The sequence below is a fragment of the Amblyraja radiata genome, chromosome 5 (assembly GCF_010909765.2).
Source record: "Amblyraja radiata isolate CabotCenter1 chromosome 5, sAmbRad1.1.pri, whole genome shotgun sequence".
NCBI classification, from domain to species: domain Eukaryota; kingdom Metazoa; phylum Chordata; class Chondrichthyes; order Rajiformes; family Rajidae; genus Amblyraja; species Amblyraja radiata.
The window spans coordinates 2,035,450-2,058,359 of record NC_045960.1 but is presented as its reverse complement, the minus strand read 5'-3'; the positions used below and the strand labels follow the sequence as shown (position 1 = coordinate 2,058,359).

Here is a 22,910-nt window from a genome sequence, read left to right as displayed (position 1 = left end):
CACAATGGGCTCTCAAGCTGTCCAGGCTCTGGCGCTGCTCTACGACCTGGGTAGGTCCTGGGGCAGGGAATTGCCGTTGGGGCCTAGCGCCGTGGAGCGGCCTCCAACCGGAACGACAGTTCAAGTCATGGAGCCGGCGGAGCTGAGGACCTACCATCGTGGAGCAGGACGGCTTCGGAGCGTGGGGAGCTGTGATGGCGCGCTGCTGCGACCCGACTCCGGTGGATGGTGAAACCGGGAGCTCGCGGGTCCCCGGTGGGAGACTGCTTCACGGAGCACCAGCAACGGTAACTTCTCCCGCCCGAATTGCGGGGTTGAAAGTGACCTGGAGCGGGGCCTTACATCGCCTGGCGCGGCTTAAACAGCCGCGGGACTTGCTAGCGCCCGCCGGGGGTTTTGACTTTGGGAGAAGAATGGAGAGCAGGGGAGAGACAATACTTTGCCTTCCATCACAGTGAGGAGGAGATTCACTGTGATGGATGTTTGTGTAAATTATGTTGGTGTGTGTCTTGGTTCTTTTCTTGTATGACTGCAAAAACCAAATTTCGTTTGAACCTCATGTGAGGTTCAAATGACAAATAAATGGTATTGTATTGTATTGTATATTGAGGGGAGGCGGATGAGGAAAATGAGGTGGAGGGAAATGAGGTAGGGTCTCTACCCCTTCCCCTCCCTCCCCTCCTTCTCTATTCCGCTCCCTCTCTGCCGCCCTCCCTCCCTCTATGCCCCCCCTCCCTCTGCTCCCCCTCCCTCTCTGCCCCCTCCCTCCTTTCTCTGCCCCCTCCCTCCCTCTCTGACCCCCTCCCTCTCCGCCCCCTCCCTCCCTCTCTGACCCCCTCCCTCTCTGCCCCCTTCCCTCCCTCTCTCTCTGTCCCCTCCCTCCCTCTCTGCCCCCTCCCTCTCTAGCCCCCTCCTACCCTCTACCCCCTCTCTCTCTATCTCCCTCCCTCTCTACTCCCCTGCATCTCTGCCCCCCCCTCCCTCTCTATATCCCTCCCACACTTCTCTCTCTGCCCCCCCCTCTCTCTCTACCCCCCTCCCACCCTCTACCACCCCTCTCTCTGCCACCCCTCCCTCTCCCTCTCCGCCCCCCTTCCCTCTCTGCCCCCCTCCCTCTCTAGGGAGTGGTGAGTATTGGAGTCTGTGGGTGAGTGGTGGAGTATTGCGTTCGGGGCCCAGCCCACCGCTGTGACGCCGTGTGCAGTGTTTCTGCTCTCTCTATCACTCTCCCCCTCTCTCATCCACCTCTCTGTCTCTCTACCTCTCTCTCTCTCTCTCTCTCCCCCCTCCCCCTCTCTCTCTCGCTATCTCTCTCATCTATCTCTACCTCTCTCTCTCTCTCTCTCTCTCCAGTAAAGATACTCGAGCAGATCTCAGGTTTGAAGCCTCTGCAGCTGCTGTGATTGTTCCCACCCACGCCGGCCGTGCCATGGCAACCAAAGATACTATGGCAACCGTTGCTAGGGTGGGATGGGCGGTTCCGATTGGCAGAGGGCGCTGTCTATCCGAAGGGCGGGGCTATGGTTCGACCTATAGGACGCGGTCACCTGCGGCGGGGGGGGGGGGTGGGTGGGGACGCAGCTCTGATTGGTCAGACGCAAGGAGGGGCGGTACACGGTCCTTTGTGACGTTGGGGTCGGGGAGGCAAGACCTGCTCCCATTGGCCAATGGCGCTGCCCGTCAGTGGGGGAGGGAGGGGGCGGGATCTGGTCGCCTGTCACGTGAGGGACGATGCCTCCACTCAGCGCCGGGAACCACAGGTGGGAACAGTCGCCGCCGCTGCCGCTCGGCCCCGCATCCATTCCCCACCCCCTCCTCCTCCCTTCCCGAGGGCGATCCTGCGGCCGGCGACCCGAGGAACCGAAGCCCGAGGCGGGTGGGCGGGGGGTGATGTCAGTGAATGAGGGAGGGATGGAGGTCTGGGCGCCCTCTGCTCTTCATTTGTAAAGTGCCTCCTAGATGGATTCTTGGAGCACCTTGTACTGCGGCTCCCAGGGCAGGCAGGGAGCAGGCAATCCTGGATTTAGTGTTGTCAGGCATGATATTCCCGATTTAAACCGGAATCACGATTTTTTTTCGGTTTACTGTTTGTCATTTTTTTGTCGGTCAATCAACCGCTGTCTCCAGGGGGATTGCGTCCAATCACACAATGCGCCGGTCACTCATAGAAACATAGAAAATAGGTGCAGGAGTAGGCCGTTCGGCCCTTCGAGCCTGCACCGCCATTCAATATGATCATGGCTGATCATCCAACTCAGTATCCTGTACCTGCCTTTTCTCCATACCCCCTGATCCCTTTAGCCACAAGGGCCATGTCTAACCGTCTTAAATATAGACAATGAACTGGCCTCAACTACATTATGTGGCAGATAATTCCACAGATTCACCACTCTGTGTAAAAAATGTTTTTCTCATCTCAGTCCTAAAAGATTTCCCCTTATCATTAAACTGTGACCCCTTGATCTGGACTTCCCCCAACATCGGGAACAATCTTCCTGCATCTAGCCTGTCCAGCCCCTTAAGAATTTTGTAAGTTTCTATGAGATCCCCCCTCAATCTTCTAAATTCTAGCACAATTGAGTACAAGCCGAGTCTTTTAGGACCAAGATGAGAAAAACATTTTTCACACAGAGAGTGGTGAATCTGTGGAATTCTCTGCCACAGAAGGTAGTTGAGGCCAGTTCATTGGCTATATTTAAGAGGGAGTTAGATGTGACCCTTGTGGCTAAAGGGATCGGGGGTATGGAGAGAAGGCAGGTACAGGATACTGAGTTAGATGATCAGCCATGATCATATTGAATGGCGGTGCAGGCTCGAAGGGCCAAATGGCCTACTCCTGCACCTATTTTCTATGTTAACACTGCCCTCCAGCTTCGTGTCATCCGCAAACTTGGAGATGTTGCTTTCAATTCCCTCGTCCAAATCATTAATATATATTGTAAATAGCTGGGGTCCCAGCACTGAGCCTTGCGGTACCCCACTAGTCACTGCCCGCCATTCTGAAAAGGACCCGTTTACTCCTACTCTTTGCTTCCTGTCTGCCAGCCAGTTCTCTATCCACATCAATACTGAACCCCCAATACCGTGTGCTTTAAGTTTGTATACTAATCTCTTATGTGGGACCTTGACAAAAGCCTTCTGAAAGTCCAGATATAACACATCCACTGGTTCTCCCTTATCCATTTTACTAGCTACATCCTCGAAAAATTCAATAAGATTCGTCAGACATGATTTATCTTTCATAAATCCATGCTGACTTTGTCCAATGATTTCACCACTTTCCAAAGGTGTTGCTATCCCATCTTTAATAACTGACTAGCAGTTTCCCCACTACCGATGTTAGACTAACTGGTCTGTAATTCCCCGTTTTCTCTCTCCCTTTTTAAAAAGTGGGGTTACATTAGCTACCCTCCAATCCTCAGGAACTACTCCGGAATCTAAAGAGTTTTGAAAAATTATCACTAATGCATCCACTATTTCTGGGGCTACTTCCTTAAGTACTCTGGGTTGCAGCCTATCTCGGCGGCCAATCAGATGCTGCACACAGTGCCAGGCAAAGATACATTTCAGCTAACATTTTTTGTAAAGATTTTTTTTTGCTGTTTTGAAGTAATTTATTTCATGAAATATATATCTTTTGGGGATTATTTTATTGCCACCGTCCTCATCCCTCTTCCCCTCCTTCCCACCCCCTCCCTTCACCTTCTCCCACCACCCCTCTCTCTTCTCCACTCCCCCCTCATCTTCAAGCACTAGTAATGTTCATGCGTTAGTAATGTCCAGTTTGCCAGCTTATTCACCATGTGTTACCCTGCTGCAGGGTTTAGGAGCCTTTGCTGTGGACGGAGAGACGGGGACGTGAGCGACCAGGGTGCCGGTGAGCCACCCCCATCTGCTCGGTGTGCGGGCTGAGCTTCGAGGGGCTGAGCTTCGATGGAAGACCACATGGCAGGGCAAAACAAGGAGAAGCGTTTTGAGTGCGACGTGTGTGGCAAGGCCTGGCGGTACCCGAGCCAGCTGGAGATCCACCGGCGGGTGCACAGGAGAGAACGCACCTTCGACTGCTCAGAGTGTGGCAAGAGCTTCAAGACGGCGCAGGTGCTGAAGGCCCACCGGCGGGTGCACAAGAGAAAACACCCCTTTGACTGCTCAGAGTGCGGCAAGAACTTCACCCGTTACGACCGGCTGCTGCAGCATAACCGTTTGCACTCTGGCGAGAAGCACAGCACTGAACGTCCCTTCACCTGCTCCGACTGTGGCAAAGGCTTCAAGTCAACCACGGAACTAATGAACCACAGGCGCCTGCACACCGGGGAGCGGCCCTACACCTGCAGCGACTGTGACAAGAGCTTCACCCGCTTGGACACCCTTTCGGAGCACCGGTTCACCCATACCGGCGAGCGCCCCTTCACCTGCGCCCAGTGCGGCAAGGGCTTCACCCGCTCCACCTATCTGCTGTCCCACCAGCGGGTGCACACCGGCGACCATCCCTTCCACAAGCTTGTTGGCTGTCCAGACTGCGGCAAGAGCTTTAAGACGGCGAATCACCTGAAGATCCACCGGCGGATGCACACGGGCGAGAAGCCCTTCAGCTGCTCCACCTGCGGCAAGAGCTTTGCCCAATCGTCGGGGCTGCGGGAGCACCATTGGGTGCACAACAGTGAGCGGCCCTTCACCTGCTCCGACTGCGGCAAGGGCTTCAAGTCATCCAAGGGCCTAAAGGCACACTGGCCCTTGCACACCGGGGAGCGGCCCTACACCTGCATCGACTGCGGCAAGGGCTTCACCCGTTCCAACGTGCTGCGGGAGCACCAGCGCACCCACACTGGTGAGCGCCCCTACACCTGCACCCAGTGCGGCAAGGACTTCAAGTCATCCAAGGGCCTGAAGGGGCACTGGCGCCTGCACACTGGGGAGCGGCCCTACACCTGCAACGACTGCGGCAAGGGCTTCACCCACTTCAACAGCTTGCTGGTGCACCAGCGCACCCACACTGACGAGCACCCCTGAACCTGCGGCCAGTGCGGCAAAGGCTTAACCCGCTGTACGACCAGCAGGTGCACGCCGGCGAGCGCCCTTTCCCCAGCCCGGTGTGTGTAGAGCGCTTTGCCATGGCCTCCCACGCCCTGTCTCACCATGCGTGCACACCAGTGGCCAGCCCTATGACTGCCCTTACTGCGGTGAGGCGTTTGACAGCTCACAGGGTTTGCGACAGCACCCACGCTGGCGAACGGATGCTCCCACTGCGGCAAGCGTTTCAAGAACGCACGGGGGATGCGGGAGCACAAGCGGATACACACCAGAGAGAGACCCTTTGTGCTGCGCGCTGAGTAGCAAGTTTTTACCTTCATGTCCAGCCTGTGGCAGCACCGGCATACCCACAGAGGTGAGCGTCCCTTCCCCTGCCCGTCCTGCGGCCTACCAGCGGGAGTGGAGCGGCGTTTTCCTGGCGGAGACCGCCCAGCACCTTCAGCTTCGGTGGCGGCACAGCGCTGGAGCGCTATCGCGGAGCGGAGCGGGCGATGCCTTGCCTGGATCGACGCACTGGAGCTCCGGTATGCTGTGACCGCCGTGATCAACACCGTTGAGCTGCGGGACTGTGGAGCGGCCAGCCGCGGGCGGCGGCGCCGACTTTAACATCGGGAGCCTCGGAGCACCAACCGACGCGGCCCTGTCGGCTATGGAATGCCACAGACTCCGGTAGGGAATCAGCCGTCCCAGCCGCTGTGAGGACTCTCCTGACGCCGGAGCAACACCACCCGGCGAGAACGGCCAGGAACATCGGGCCTCCATAGAGGCAACTGTGGAGGCCTCAATAGGCTTGACTATGGGAGAACTGGGGATGGGGACTGGACATTGTATTGTATTCAAATTTATTGTCATTGTCTCAATTAGAGACAACAAAATGAATTTTCCTTACAGGCAGTATCATAAAAATAAATAAATAATAAAACATTAAAAATAAAATTGAATTAAAAAAAAGAAAAGCACAAACACAGAAAGTCCACGACACAACATAACACAGTGGCACCAAGGTGAGGAAGGCCTTACCCCACAGTGGTAACCATTGTGGCGGGATGTTTTTTTTGTGTGTAAATGATTATTTTATTCTGTGTCCAAGATGGCTGCCGGAAGGGAGAGTGTATGCTGGCGTGCTTTAGCTGCCGCTGCTCTCTCTTCATATTGTGTTTTTGATTTTTGTCTTTGGATTGAATTCTGTCTTTAATTTGTGTACTGGTGATGTCTTTACTATTTATTTCATTCCGCTTACATGTTTTTACTCTATTTGCTAAATTTTGTAAGGTGTCCTTGAGACTCTTGAAAGGCGCCCATAAATAACATTTATTATTATTATTATTAGACAATAGGTAATAGGTGCAGGAGTAGGCCATTCAGCCCTTCCAGCCAGCACCGGCATTCACTATGATCATGTCTGACCAGCCACAATCAGTACCCCGTTCCTGCCTTACCATATCCCTTGAATCCGCAATCTTTAAGAGCTCCATCTCTCCCTTGAAGACATCCAGAGAATTGGCCTTCTGAGGCAGAGAATTCCACAGATTCACAACTCTCTGGGTGAAAACGTTTTTCCTCATCTCCGTTCTAAATGACCTACCCCTTATTCTTAAACTGTGGCCCCTCGTACTGGATTCCCCCAACATCGGGAACATGTTTCCTACCTCAAGCCTTGTCCAATCCCTTAATAATCTTGTGTTTCAAGAAGATATCCTCTCATCCTTCCAAATTCTCCTGTATACAAGCCCAGTCTCTCCATTCTTTCAAAATATGACAGTTCCGCCATCCCGGTAATTAACCTTGTGAACCTACGCTACACTCCCTCAATCGCAAAAATGTCCTTCCTCGAATTTGGAGACCAAAACTGAACACAATACATCAGATGTGGTCTCACCAGGGCCCTGTTCAACTGTAGAAGGACCTCTTGGCTCCTATACTCAAATCTTCTTGTTATGAAGGCCAACATGTCAACAGTTAATCTCTGCCTGCTATACCTGCAAGCTTACTTTCAGTGACTGATGAACAAGGACACTCAGATCTCGTTGTACTTCCCCTTTTCCTAACTTGACACCATTTAGATAATAATCTGCCTTCCTGTTCTTGCCACCAAACCACATTAAACCGTATCTGCCATGCATCTGGCCACTCACCCAACCTGTCCAAGTCACCCTGCATCCTCATGACATCCTCCTCACAGTTCATTCTGCCACCCAGCTTTGTGTCATCTGCAAATTTGCTGATGTTACTTTTAATCCCTTCATCTAAATCATTAATGTATATTGTAAATAGCTGCGGTCCCAGCACCGAGCCTTGTGGTACCCCACTACTCACTGCCTGCAATTCTGAAAGGGACCCGTTAATCCCTACTCTTTGTTTCCTGTCTGAATACCCACTAATCTCCTATGTGCTTTCTGAAAGTCCAGGTCCACTACATCCACTGGCTCACCCTTGTCCATTTTCCTAGTTACATCCTCAATAAATTCCAGAAGATTAGTCAAACCTGATCTCCATCGGGTGGCACAATCGGGTGTGGCAGCCTCGCCAGTTGCTGTTCGTTCTTTAACCCGTTTTGTTATGTTTAGTATGTCAAAAAGTATATTCTAAACGTTTCTTAGTCTTTTTTATGTGGAGGGGAATAGGGGGAAACCGTTTCCCATTACCTGGATGGAGATGCGTCTTTTCTCCAAGTTGCCTCTTCACGCCCCCCTTGCGGCGGCCTACCAACTGGATTGGCACGGCCTTTCCTGCCGGAGACCGGCCAGACGTTCAGCAGTGGCACAGCACTGAATTCCATAATGGAGCAGGACGATGCCTTGCCGGGGATCGCCATGTGTTGAAGCTCCGGAGTATTGGGCCTGGTGACTTTAGTACCGTGGAGCTGTGGTTTGCGGAGCTTCTAGCCGCGGGCGGCGCTGAGTTTAACATCGCGGAGTCCTGGGATTCCTAGCCGGGGGTCACCGGTGTTGGCGCTCCGCCCAGCCTGGCCTGTGAACTTCGGAAGCCGCGGTCTCCGGTAGGAAGTGGTCAATTGGGAAACTCCAAGCCGCTGAGTGCGTTCATCCGTTCCGACGCTGGAGCTCCAATCATCCTGGCGAGAGGGCCTGAGCATCGGGCTGTCTGTAGTGGCGACTGTGGAGGGCTCAAAGGCCTCGACCACGGGTGAACAAAGAGGAAGATGACTGAACTTTATTGCCTTCCCTCTCAGTGGGGAAATGTTGCTTCCACTGTTCATGTTAAATTCTATCGTGTATTGTGTTCTTTTTATTCGAATGGCTGTACGGTAACTCAAATCTCTATCAATTGGTGCATGTGACAATAAATGTAACTTGAACTTGAAGTGTGATTTCTCCTTCGTAAATCCATGCTGACAGACCGATCCTGCTACTGCTACCCAAATGTGCCACTATTTCATCTTTTATAATTGACTACAGCATCTTCCCCACCACAGATGTCAGGCTTATATGCATGTGTAATAACTCAGGATTCATACATACGTATAATAAGTTGTTTATTATATTTAACATACAGGGCTCAAAATACATATGTGTTACAAATGTGAGCTGAAGGGACTGGTTTCCAGAGGGCTTGTATGGACATTGTGGGCCAAATGGATTCTTGGGGTGGCAGCTCAGTCACTCAAGCCTGATGTGCTGGCAGCTCACTCATGGCTGGTGGGCTGGCAGTTGACACGGCTATTCCTTGAAATTCCACTTCAACCAGGGTGCAAGGTCACCAAATTCAAATGCAGTTTCCTACCATTTCAAGCAGGGTGCAAGGCCACCAAATTCAAATGCAGTTTCCCACCATTTCAAGCAGGGTGCAAGGTCACCAAATTCAAATGCAGTTTCCTACCATTTCAAGCAGGGTGCAAGGCCACCAAATTCAAGTGCAGTTTCTTACCATTTCAACCAGGGTGCAAGGCAGGCACGGGCCGTCAGGGTGGGCAAGGTAGACACTGCCTACCCTGACTAAAATTATAAAATGGTAAATACTAAATATAAATAGTAAAGGCATGGGAGAATTATGCCTATCTAAGAGATCGATCTCTTAGGTGGGCATAATTCTCCGTGCCTTTCAACCGCAGCACTTGTAACCCTTGAAGGTCTGTGCAGCCCACGTGCCGCCAGCGCTGCTTCAAGCCGTCAATTTCAAGCGGGGCTGAAGGCAGCTAAAATTCTGCCTTTGCAACACTGCGCAGGCGCAGCAGCCTACTGCACATGCACAGCGTTAGTTTCTTGGCGGGGTTTTCAAATATGGATTGTCATTATTATAAGTGTATTATAGGAAACAGAGAGAAGAATGGAGTTTGTGTACCGATAATGTGGTAAGTACATTTCTTGGTGCTTTTTTTTTTTAATACCATATTTCCCGGAGTGTGGGGGTGGGGGGAGAGCTCCTTTCACAGAGTTTGGGGAGTCTGGCCCGGGGTAAAGTTGCGGGGAGGGCACGAATGTTGTGAAGGAGGGGGTCGGGATCACGCCACTTGCGACGCTCCTTGCACGGAGCCACCGCATTGTGGCGGGGAGGGAAGCAGCTCGGGTGGCTGCGAGCGGCCGCCGGGCAGGACAGCGGAACCAGCCGCCACCTCAGCGCCTTCTGCCGGCCCTCGCTCACCTCTGGCAGCTCTCCATCTAAAAACCTCCTGCCGCTCGCTGGCCTCACTCATGTCAGCCGCTTCCCGCAAATCCTTAAATTCCAACAGCGCGATTGAGGTTACTCGGCTGTGGGGATTTAAGGATTTGCGGGAAGCGGCTGACATGAGCGAAGTCGGCAGGCAGCAGGTGAGAGGTGTTCAGACGGAGAGCACTGCCATAGGTGAGCGGGCCGGCAGAAGGCGCTGAAGTGGCGGCCGGTTCTGCTGTTGGGTCCCGGCAGCCGCTCGCAGCTACCCAAGCTGCTTCTATTCCCGGCTACAATGCGGTGGCTCCGCGCCCGGAGCGCCGCGGCAGCGGTGAGTAAGTGAGTTACTGGCATTATCCCCGACACCCGCCTTCTCAACGCTCCTGCCCTCCCCGCAACTTTAACCCCTGGCCAGATTCCCCACACGCTGCGAAAGGAACTCTCCCCCCAATTGGTCCTTTGAACAAGCGTTGTCATTCAATTAGATGACAACTGATTCAACTTTTCCCTGTGCTCCCGTTTTTCCCACCATCTCTCCAACTGCCATCACCCTTCACCCCCCACCCATTCAGTAATTAAGAATAAAGGAGACTAGGAAGCCATGGGCACATTGAATTGTTATTGTTATTGTTTTTATTTTTTATTTTAACGGAGAGAACAATCTGCGCATGCAAGCCGACTGACTGCCTACCCTGAGTGATCACTCACGGCACGTGCCTGGTGCAAGGCCACCAAATTCAAGTGCAGTTTCATACCACTTCAAGCAGGGTGCAAGGCCACTAAATCCAGGTGCAGTTTCCTACCACTTCAAGCAGGGTGCAAGGTACGATTTTTGAACCTTCATAACTTTTGTAATATTCCACAAATCTGAACTCCGTTTTGTAAAAGATGGATGGATGGATGATTATATACTCAGAACAATTAGGGGCCGGTATGAAGTAGCCATTTAGCTTAACTCAGTATGTTATTACTATAGCCAGTTAACTTTCAATTTTATCTGCCTGTAATTATGTGGGTGGGATTTATACGTGGTCTGAAGCATGTCTGCTGCCTGGATTGTGGCGCAGGCTCCCAGTTTGATAAAGATCGTGGGAGAGACATAGCTTTCGACCATGCACGAGCATGACCACGTTCAGGTTCAGCTCCAGAAGGACCGTGTTGGGGCACTGGAGAAGCAGCTGGATGATGTCAGAGCCATCCGTGAAAACAAGAGTTTCCAGGACAGGACCTACAGTGAGGTTGTCACGCCGAGGATACGGGAAGAATGAAGGTGTGTGACTGAGAGAAAGGGTGGTAACCGTGGAGTGCAGGAGACCCAGGCAGCTGTGCCTAATGAAAACAGGTACGCCCTCTTGGGAACTGTCGGGGGATACGATGCTTCCAATCTGAGCAGCGAACACATCAGTGGCTCCAATCCTAGAGATGGGACTCGACTGGGGTCGGGCAGAGCCCTAGTGGTGGGTGACTGCATTGTCCGAGGAGCAGAAAGGAGATTCAGTGGTGGCAGACGAGAAGCTAGGGTGGTCTGTTGCCTCCTTGGTTCCAGGGTTCAGGATGTCATGAGCCGAATTCGGAACATCCTCGAGAGGGAAGGTGAACAGCCGGCAGTAGTTGTGCACGTGGGAACAAACGACATCGAAGAGGAAGGACGTTCTCCAACATGAGTTCAGAGAGTTGGGAAGAAGACTGAAACGAAGGACTTCTAGGGTGGTTATCTCTGCATTGCTTCCAGTACCTCGTGCTAGTGAGGACAGGAACAAGGAGATGGGGGATCTGTTTAAGAAGGAACTGCTGATGCTGGAAAATCGAAGGTAGACAAAAGTGCTGGAGAAACTCAGCGGGTGCAGCAGCATCTCTGGAGCGAAGGAAATAGGCAACGTTTTGGACCGAAACAACTCCTTCAGGCAAGATAGGGGATCTGAATGTGTGGCTGAGGGGCTGGTGCAGGGAGCAAGGATTTAGATTTATAGACCACTGGGATATCTTCTGGGGTAGGAGTGACCTGTACAAAAGGGACGGGTTAAACCTTAACTGGAGGGGGACTGACATTCTGGCAGGCAGGTTTGCTAGGGCTTCACGTGTGGGTTTAAACTAAATAGTGGGGGGGAGGGAGTGACCAATTGGTAGTATAAAGATGGAGTTGAAGGGGAAGTGGCTACAGGAAAAATTACAAAAGATTCTCGAATTAATGGGAAGGAAAGTTCGAGAAGGGGTAAAAGAGTAAGGTCAGGGGCAATAGTGACTGGTGTGAGAGGGGAGGTGAATACGGAGGTGAAAGTGTTGTATATGAATGCGCAAAGTATAAGAAATAAAGTGGACGAGCATGAGGCTCAGTAAGAAACTGGCAAGTGAGATGTTGTGGGAATTACAGAGACATGGCTGCAAGAGGGCCAGGGCTGGGAACTGAATATTCAAGGGTATACCTCCTATCGAAAAGACAGAGAGGTGGGCAGAGGGGGTGGGGTTGCCCTGTTGGTGAGGAATGAAATTCAGTCCCTTGCAAGGGGTGACATTGAAGCAGGAGATGTGGAGTCAGTATGGATAGAACTAAGGAATTGTAAGGGTAAAAATACTCTAATGGGACTTATCTACAGCCCCCCAAACAGTAGCCTGGATATAAGGTGCAAGTTGAATCAGGAGTTAAAATTGGTATGTCGTAGAGCGGCGGTGCGACTCACTGTTGCAGCGGCCCCTCCAACCTGTCTGTCTTTTTTTTTTTTTTTGTCTAGTTAAATGTAGTTGTTTGTGTTTTTTAATAGTGTTTTTAACTGTGTATATGTGGGGGGCGGGGGAAACTTTCTAAAATCTCTTCCCTGTACGTGAGACCCGACCTTTTCCTTGTCGGGTCTCCGTTGTCGTTGGGGCCTAGCACCGTGGAGCGGCCTCCAGCCTGAACGACCTGGGGGCTCCAGTCACGGAGCCTGCGGAGCTGCGGAATAATCACCATCATGGGGCTGGCCGGCATCGGTGCATGGGGAGCGGTGGTGACTCGCTGCTGCGACTCGACTCCTGGGGCTCGGAGGCTCCAGCAACGCAGCCGCGGGTCCGGTGGACTGGGACATCGGGAGCTCGTGGGTCCGGGGGGAGAGACCGCTTTCCGGAGCTCCCGCAATGTGACTTCTCTAGCCCGTGTCGCGGGGTTGGAACGACCCGGAGCGTGGCCGTACATCGCCCGGCGCGGCTTCATGGCCGTGGGACATTCCAGCGCCCGCCGGGGGCTCCAACTTTGTGACATTTAGACCGGGAGCGGGGCCGTAAATCGCCCAAAACGGCCTAAAATGGCCGTGGGACTTATCATCGCCCGCCTGGGGCTTCGACATCGGGAGAGAAATGGTGAACAGGGGAGAGAAAAGACTTTGCCTTCCATCACAGTGGGTTCACTGTGATGGATGTTTTTATAAATGGAATTGTGTGTATGTCTCTAGGATATTGTCTTTGTTTGTATGGCTGTGGAAACGGAGTTTCGTTTGAGCCTCACTGAGGTTCAAAAGACATGTAATAAATATTGTATATTGTATTGTAAAGGTAATGCTGTGGATGTTATGGGAGATTTCAACATGCAGGTAGACTGGGAAAGTCAGGTTGGTAGTGGACCCCAAGAAAGGGACTTTGTAGAGTGCCTTTGTGATGGATTCTTAGAGCAGCTTGAATTGGAGCCTACCGGGGAGAAGGCAAATCTGGATTTAGTGGTGTGTAATTAATCCGATTTGATAAAGGAACGAGGTTAATGAGCCATTAGGAGGTAGCGACATAATATAGTCAAATTTAATCTACGATTGGAGAGGGAGAAGGTAAATCGGAGGTGTCAGTGTTACAGTTGAATAAAGGGGACTATGGAGACTGGAAAGATACACTAGCAGGGATGACAATGGCAGGTATTTCTAGGAATAAAACAGAGTGTGCAGGATCAGTTCATTCCAAAGAGGAAGAAAGATTCCAAGGGGCGACCAGGCTGACAAGGGACATCAGGGACAGAATGAAAATAAAAGAGAAGTACAATGTGGCAAAGATGAGCGGGAAGCAAAAGGATTGGGTAATGTTTAAAGAGCAACAGAAGATAACCAAAAAGACAATACGGGGAGAAAAGATGAGGTACAAAGGTAAGCTAGCCAAGAATATAAAGCAGGATAGTAAAAGCTTCTTTAGGTATGTGAAGAGGAAAAAATTAGTGAAGACCAAAGTTGGACCCTTGAAGACCGAAAAAGGTGAATTTATTATGGGGAACAAGGAAATGGCAGATGAGTTGAACAGGTACTTTGGATCTGTCTTCACTAAGGAGGACACAAACAATCTTCCTGATATAGTAGTGGCCAGAGGATCTGGGGTGACGGTGGAACTGAAGGAAATCCACATTAGGCAGGAAATGGTGTTGGATAGACTGATGGGACTGAAGGCTGATAAATCCCCAGGGCCTGATGGTCTGCATCACAGGGTACTTAAGGAAGTGGCTCCAGAAACCCTGGATGCATTGGCGATCATTTTCCAATGTTCTATAGACTCAGGATCAGTTCCTGTGGATTGGAGGGTAGCTAATGTTATCCCACTTTTTAAGAAAGGCAGGAGAGAGAAAACAGGGAATTATAACAGTTAGCCTGAATCGGTGGAAGGGAAGATGCTGGAGTCAATTATAAAAGATGAAATAGTGGCACATTTGGATAGCAGTAACAGGATCGGTCCGAGTCAGCATGGAGTTATGAAGGGGAAATCATGCTTGACTAATCTTCTGATATTTTTTGAGGATGTAACTAGGAAAATGGACAATGAAGAGCCAGTGGGTGTAGTGTACCTGGACTTTCAGAAAACATTTGATAAGGTCCCACATAGGAGATTAGTGGGCAAAATTAGGGCGCATGGTATTGGGGGTAGGGTGCTGACATTGATAGAAAATTGGTTGGCAGACAGGAAACAAAGAGTAAGGATTAATGGGTCCCTTTCAGAATGGCAGGCAGTGACTAGTGGGGTACCGCATGTCTCGTTGCTGGGACCACAGTTATTTACAATATACATCAATGATTTGCATGAAGGGATTCAAAGTAACATTAGCAAATGCAGATGACACAAAGCTGGGTGGCAGTGTGAACTGTGAGGAGGATGCGATGAGAATGCAGGGTGACTTGGACAGGTTGGGGGAGTGGGTAGATGCATGGCAGATAAAGTTTAATGGGGATAAATGTGAGGTTATCCACTTTAATCAAAAACAGGAAGGCAGATTACTTTTTAAATGGTGTTAAGTTGGGATAAGGGGAAGTACTAAGGGATCATCAGTCTATGAAAGTAAGCATGCAGATACAGCAGGTAGTGAAGAAAGCGAATGGCATGTTGGCCTTTATAACAAGAGGAGCCGAGTATAGGAGCAAAGAGGTTCTTCTGCAGTTGTACAGGGCCCTAGTGAGACCACACCTGGAGTATTGTGTGCAGTTTTGGTCCCCAAATTTGAGGAAGGACATTTGTGCTATTGAGGGAGTGCAGCGTAGGTTTCCAAGGTTAATTCCCCGGAAGGCAGGACTGTTTTATGCGAGGGGATCTTATTGAAACATAGGATGAGAGGGGATCTCATTGAAACATATAAGATTGTTAAGGTTTTGGACATGCTAGAGGCAGGAAACATGTACCCGATGTTGTGGGAGTCCAGAACCAGGGGCCACAGTTTAAGAATAAGGCCTACTCCTGCACCTATTGTCTATATCTATTGAATCTGTGGAATTCTCTGCCATAGAAGGCACTGGATATTTACAAGAGATAGTTAGATTTAGCGCTTAGGGCTAACGGAATCAAGGGATATGGGGAAAAAGTAGGAACAGGGTGCTGATTCTGTATGGTCAGCCGTGATCATATTGAATGGTGATGCTGGCTCGAAGGGCCGAATGGCCTGCTCATGCACCTATTGGCTATGTTTCTGTCAAAGATTTTCACTCCACATCGCCGTCTATATCTCTCCTGCGACTCAGTCTGAAGAAGGATCTGAAACTCAAAACGTCGCCCATTCCTTCTCTCCAGAGATGCTGCCCGTCCCGCTGAGTTACTGCAGTATTTTGTAGTCAGGCCCCCCTTGAGGTTTTATCTCAGGTTTGCAGCCTCTGCAGATGCTTTGATTGTTTCCCCCCCCACTTGGTGCAGGAGCCACGGGGGCGGGGCCGACCACGCCGTGGCAAACATTTTAGGGCGGGATCGACGGCTCCGATTGGCGGTCACTGTCTGTCCGTGGGGCGGGGCTAGGGCTCGACCTATAGGATGCGGTCACCTGTAGCGGGGAGGTGGGGACGCGGTTCTGATTGGTCGGACGCAAGGAGGGGCCATACCTGGTCCAGCTGGCGCTACCCGTCGGTGGGGGGAGGGATTAGGCGAGGCCTGATTGGCGGTCACGTGAGGCAGGCCGGTGCGTCGCCATGGCGGACGGGAAAAGGCCTCCGCTCTGCGCTGGGAGCTCAGGTGGGACCAGCCACCGCCTCCGCTCGGCCCTGCGTCCTTTGCCCACCTCCTCCTCCTTATTGTCACGTGTACTGAGGTAGTGAAAAGCTTTTTTTGGGGCAATCAGGTGCTGGCGGGATGGATTTGGCACAGTGAGGAATGTGAAGAAGTCACTGTGGTGGATAATAATAATAATAATAAATTTTATTTTTATAGCGCTTTTCTAAGACTCAAAGTCGCTTTACAATAGTAACAGACAATAGCAAACGGAGAAGCGGCGAACAAACAGCGCCAGCGTCCTCTCCGTGCAGCACATAAAGAAAGAATACAGACATAACAATAATAGACATTTAATCGGAATAACATATAATCGGAATATAACAAATAATAAAGACATCACAGAGACACAAATTAAAAACAGAATTCAATCCAAAAACAGAAAATCAAAAACACAGTGTGAAGAGAGAGCAGCGGCAACCAATTCGTGCCAGCGTCCACTCTCTCTTCACGGCAGCCATCTTGGACACAGACCTACAAGACTACAGTTAGACAAAAAAAAATCATCCCCCCACAGTGGATAGCACTATGGGGGAAGGCACAATGTCCAGTCCCCACCCCATGTTCACCCCAAAGTCAGGCCTATTGAGGCCACCGCAATTGCCTCTACGGAGGCCCGATGTCCCTGGCCGTTCTCACCGGGTGGTCTTGCCCCGGCGTCGGGAGAGTCCTTTCGGCGGCTGGGCCACTTGGAACGGCCGCTTTCTGGTTGGAGCCCGCAGCTGCCGAAGCCGACAAGGCCGCGCCGGTTTGGAGCTCCCAGGCTCCAGATGACAAAGTCGGCGCCGCCTCTCCGCAGCCCGCAGCCCGGAGTTGTTGCTCTCGGCGGTCCAGCTCGCCAGAGCTCCAGCGCGTCGCTCCAGCGCGGCGACCCAGGCAAGGCATCGCCCGCTCCGCTCCGCTCCAGCGCTCCAATGCTGTGCCGCCGCCGAGGCCGAGGTGCTGGGCGGTTCCCGCCAGGAAACGGCGCTCCAAGCCCGCAGGTAGGCCACGAGGACGGATCGACGGGCAGCCCGGAGAAGAAGCTGCCACACCGACCAGGTAGGGACCTAGAAATTAGGTTTACACCTACCCCCCACATTAAAAAGACCATATCCCCTACAAACAAAAAACAGGACTCAGTAAAAACTATAAAAAAAACGGATTTAAAACGGACGGCTGCTGGCTAGCAGCCGTTCACCAAGATGGCTCCTCCTCCTTTAGGATGTTTATGTTAACATGTATTTTGTATGTCTTGTTGCTTTATTGGCATGACCGTATGGCAAATCAAATTCCTCGTATGTTGCAAAACATACATTACGATTAATAAATTACGATTATGATGATGATTAGGCCATTCGGTCCATCGAGTCTGCTCCACCATTCAATCATGACTGATCTTTCTTTCCCTCATAACCCCTTTCTCCTGCCTTCTCCCCATAACCCCTGACACCCGTACTAATCAGGAACCTAACAATCTCCGCTTTAAAAGGTGCGGCACAGTGGTGCAGCGGTAGAGTTGCTGCCTCACAGCGCCAGAGACCCGGGTTCCATCCTGACTACAGGTGCTGTCTGTACGGAGCTTGTATGTTCTCCCTATGACCCGTGTGGTTTTTCTCCGGGTTTTCCGGTTTCCTCCCGCATTCCAAAGTCGTACAGGTTTGTAGGTTAATTGGCTTCTGTAAAATTGTCCCTACTGTGTGTAGGATGGAGCTGGTGTACGGGGTGATCACTGGTCGGCGATGACTCGGTGGGCCGAAGGGCCTGTTTCTGTGGAGTATTTCTAAAATCTAAATAATAGCCGGTGACTTGGCCTCCACCGCCGTGTGTGGCAATGAATTTCACAGATTCACTCCCCCTCCAGCTAAAGAAATTCCTCCTCATTTCCTTCTAAAGGCATCGGTGGGAAAGGCAGAGAGGGTTAGGGGCCAGAAGCGGGCATGAGGGACTAGCTTCAATAGGCATGGCTGTGTGTTTCTGTGCTGAGGACCCAACAGGGTAGTAGTTTGATGCTTCAGCCTGTAGCAACCCAGGAGAACTGTGTTCCAGATGCTTCACTAGTTTGTTGTTCTGCACATCGACCGGGAGGCGATGAAATCGCCCGTTCGCATGCAGCCGTCAGAGCAAACAGTGTACATACGGTGCTGACAAATGCAATATCCAGTGCAGAACAGTGCACGATTGTGTTGCAGAAGGCCTGGGGTAGCACGGACAAGATGGGCTGAAGGGCTGTGGTGGTGGTTCGGATGAGGGTTGGGCCAGGGGAGGCGAGCGCAGCCTTCCAAGCCTCGATCCAAGCTCAGCCTTCCTCCCACGTATCCTAGCCCAGATGGGCCGAGTGCCGCCGCCTTCCTCCCCACACAACAACAGAAGGGAAAAACACGGAAGAAAGCCCTTCCAACCCCCCGAATCCCGCAGGGAAAGCCCCTGAGCTGCATTTGAAATCAAGCCGTCACAATTGTGCACGATCAGTTAGCATTATTCTTTTTTTAATAGAGGAAAGCTTATCATGGGATGACATGTGCCTATCTACATTTTTCTTTGCTTAAAAAAGACACTTATTTCATTGGAATACAACTTGGCTCCAGCGGGTTAACGAGTAAAGGTCCTTGTTCGGCTTCGACTACCCCGGGCCGCGGTGTTTGAGCCGCGGGACAGTCGTAACATCGCCCGGGGGGTATCGCCTCAGCGCAGAAGGAGAAGAGGAGGGAAGAGACTGGAGACCTAAGACTTTTGCCTCCATCACAGTGAGGAGATGTTGGGTGGACTCACTGTGGTGGATGTTAATATGTGTTTATTGTTGTTTTTTATTGTATTGTATTGTATGTATGACTGCTTAAATTTCGTTCAGACTTCGGTCTGAATGACAATAAAAGGCTATCTATCTATCTATCTATCTATTGTTTACCGCAGCCGGAATCTAGCGCACGTCCAAAGGCGGAGAACGAGTTCCCACCGTTCAGAGTTGAGGGGGAATGGCTGGGGACAGGAAGCGGTGACTCCGGATTAATCCTGATGCCTTTCACCAGTGAGAAGACAGAGGAACGACGAAGAGATGGCCCATGAGGGGGGGGGGGGGGGGGGGGGGGCTGTCGATGACTGGTCAGCTCGGACCTTGCATCCCATCCCAAGAATGGACAACGCATTCTTGACAGGGCACAAGGGGAGCTTATATTAGAAACACTTCTCTATCAGTTTCCCACCGCAGATGGCTGACCTGCTGAGTTTTACCGGCACTTTGGAGGGGAATGGACAGACGACGTGTTGGGTCCAAACACTTCTTTAGACTGTTGGAGTCGAGGGAGAAAGCTGGAAAAAAGAGCTGGGGTCGGGACAGACTCCAGGACTTGATTGGGGGGGAGTGTCTCCTTAAATTGGAGAATTCGATCTTCGTGTCCTTGGGCTGTAAGCTATGAGGTGCTGTTCCTCCAGTTTGCATTTCACCTCACTGTGGCAATGGAGGAGGCCCAGGACAGAAAGATCAGTGTGGGAGTGAGAAGGGGAGTTAAAATGGTTGGCAACCGGGAGATTCAGCAGGCCTTGGCGGACCGAGCGCAAGTGTTGGATGAAATGCACGCATAGACTAGATACAAGGAACAGCAGATGCTGGTTTACAAAAAGAGACAACATCTCCTGGAATAACTTGCACCTCTGGAGAGCATGGACAGGCAACATTCTAGGTCAGGACACTTCTCCAGACTGCTTGGTGTGGGGGTGGAGAAAGCTGGAAAGGAGAGGTTATCCACTTTGGCGGCAAAAACAAGGGGGCAGATTATTATCTCAATGGGGTTAGTCTAGGTATGGGGGAGGTGCAGCGAGACCTGGGCATCCTTGTACATCGGTCACTGAAAGTTGGCTTACAGGTACAGCAGGCAGTGAAGAAAGCTAATGGATTGTTGGCATTCATAACAAGAGGATTTCAGTATAGGAGTAAAGAGGTTCTTCTGCAGTTGTATAGGGCTCTGGTGAGACCACATCTGGAGTATTGTGTTCAAAAGGGAACTGCAGATGCTGGAATATCGAAGGTACACAAAATTGCTGGGGAAACTCAGCGGGTGCAGCAGCATCTATGGAGCGAAGGAAATAGGCGACGTTTCGGGCCGAAACCCTTCTTCAGACTGATGGGGGGTGGGGGGGGGAAGAAAGAAGGAAAAGGGGAGGAGGAGGAGGAGCCCGAGGGCGGGCGGATGGGAGGAGACAGCTAGAGGGTTAAGGAAGGGGAGGAGACAGCAAGGGCTAGCCAAATTGGGAGAATTCAATGTTAATGCCATAAGGACGCAAGGTCCCCAGACGGAATATGAGGTGCTGTTCCTCCAATTTCCGCTGTTGCTCACTCTGGCAATGGAGGAGACCCAGGACAGAGAGGTCGGATTGGGAATGGGAGGGGGAGTTGAAGTGCTGAGCCACCGGGAGTTCAGGTAGGTTATTGCGGACTGAGCGGAGGTGTTCGGTTCCTCCTCCCCTTTTCCTTCTTTCTTCCCCGCCCCCCATCAGTCTGAAGAAGGGTTTCGGCCCGAAACGTCGCCTATTTCCTTCGCTCCATAGATGCTGGTGCACCCGCTGAGTTTCCCCAGCAATTTTGTGTACCTTCTGGAGTATTGTGTACAGTTTTGGTCTCCTAATTTGAGGAAGGACATCCTTGTGATTAAGGCAGTGCAGCGTAGGTTCACCAGATTGATCCCTGGGGATCAATCAGCTGCCAGCAGGATGGATTTGGCACAGTGAGGAATGTGAAGAAGTCACTGTGGTGGATGTTTATGTTAACATGTATTTTGTATGTCTTGTTGCTTTATTGGCATGACCGTATGGCAAATCAAATTCCTCGTATGTTGCAAAACATACATTACGATTAATAAATTACGATTATGATGATGATTAGGCCATTCGGTCCATCGAGTCTGCTCCACCATTCAATCATGACTGATCTTTCTTTCCCTCATAACCCCTTTCTCCTGCCTTCTCCCCATAACCCCTGACACCCGTACTAATCAGGAACCTAACAAACTCCGCTTTAAAAGGTGTGGCACAGTGGTGCAGCGGTAGAGTTGCTGCCTCACAGCGCCAGAGACCCGGGTTCCATCCTGACTACAGGTGCTGTCTGTACGGAGCTTGTATGTTCTCCCTATGACCCGTGTGGTTTTTCTCCGGGTTTTCCGGTATCCTCCCGCATTCCAAAGTCGTACAGGTTTGTAGGTTAATTGGCTTCTGTAAAATTGTCCCTACTGTGTGTAGGATGGAGCTGGTGTACGGGGTGATCACTGGTCGGCGATGACTCGGTGGGCCGAAGGGCCTGTTTCTGTGGAGTATTTCTAAAATCTAAATAATAGCCGGTGACTTGGCCTCCACCGCCGTGTGTGGCAATGAATTTCACAGATTCACTCCCCCTCCAGCTAAAGAAATTCCTCCTCATTTCCTTCTAAAGGCATCGGTGGGAAAGGCAGAGAGGGTTAGGGGCCAGAAGCGGGCATGAGGGACTAGCTTCAATAGGCATGGCTGTGTGTTTCTGTGCTGAGGACCCAACAGGGTAGTAGTTTGATGCTTCAGCCTGTAGCAACCCAGGAGAACTGTGTTCCAGATGCTTCACTAGTTTGTTGTTCTGCACATCGACCGGGAGGCGATGAAATCGCCCGTTCGCACGCAGCCGTCAGAGCAAACAGTGTACATACGGTGCTGACAAATGCAATATCCAGTGCAGAACAGTGCACGATTGTGTTGCAGAAGGCCTGGGGTAGCACGGACAAGATGGGCTGAAGGGCTGTGGTGGTGGTTTGGATGAGGGTTGGCCCAGGGGAGGCGAGCGCAGCCTTCCAAGCCTCGATCCAAGCTCAGCCTTCCTCCCACGTATCCTAGCCCAGATGGGCCGAGTGCCGCCGCCTTCCTCCCCACACAACAACAGAGGGGGAAAACACGGAAGAAAGCCCTTCCAACCCCCCGAATCCCGCAGGGAAAGCCCCTGAGCTGCATTTGAAATCAAGCCGTCACAATTGTGCACGATCAGTTAGCATTATTCTTTTTTTAATAGAGGAAAGCTTATCATGGGATGACATGTGCCTATCTACATTTTTCTTTGCTTAAAAAAGACATTTATTTCATTGGAATACAACTTGGCTCCAGCGGGTTAACGAGTAAAGGTCCTTGTTTACCGCAGCAGGAATCTAGCGCACGTCCAAAGGCGGAGAACGAGTTCCCACCGTTCAGAGTTGAGGGGGAATGGCTGGGGACAGGAAGCGGTGACTCCGGATTAATCCTGATGCCTTTCACCAGTGAGAAGACAGAGGAACGACGAAGAGATGGCCCATGAGGGGGGGGGGGGGGGGGGGGGGGGGCTGTCGATGACTGGTCAGCTCGGACCTTGCATCCCATCCCAAGAATGGACAATGCATTCTTGACAGGGCACAAGGGGAGCTTATATTAGAAACACTTCTCTATCAGTTTTCCACCGCGGATGGCTGACCTGCTGAGTTTTACCGGCACTTTGGAGGGGAATGGACAGACGACGTGTTGGGTCCAAACACTTCTTTAGACTGTTGGAGTCGAGGGAGAAAGCTGGAAAAAAGAGCTGGGTTCGGGACAGACTCCAGGACTTGATTGGGGGGGAGGGGGGAGCGTCTCCTTAAATTGGAGAATTCGATCTTCATTTCCTTGGGCTGTAAGCTATGAGGTGCTGTTCCTCCAGTTTGCATATCACCTCACTGTGGCAATGGAGGAGGCCCAGGACAGAAAGATCAGTGTGGGAGTGAGAAGGGGAGTTAAAATGGTTGGCAACCGGGAGATTCAGCAGGCCTTGGCGGACCGAGCGCAAGTGTTGGATGAAATGCACGCATAGTCTA

At 51.4% G+C, this 22,910-nt stretch overlaps 1 protein-coding gene across 1 annotated transcript in view; it reads left to right on the top strand.

The window, feature by feature from the left end:
- Nucleotides 1-3,933: 3,933 nt before the first annotated feature.
- LOC116972886 (oocyte zinc finger protein XlCOF6-like) overlaps nt 3,934-22,910 on the top strand; it is a 411,853-nt gene continuing 392,876 nt past the window's right edge. Inside the window, exon 1 of the mRNA XM_033020472.1 lies at nt 3,934-4,583. Coding sequence (XP_032876363.1) covers nt 3,934-4,583 — 650 coding nt within the window. The remainder of the gene's footprint in view (nt 4,584-22,910) is intronic.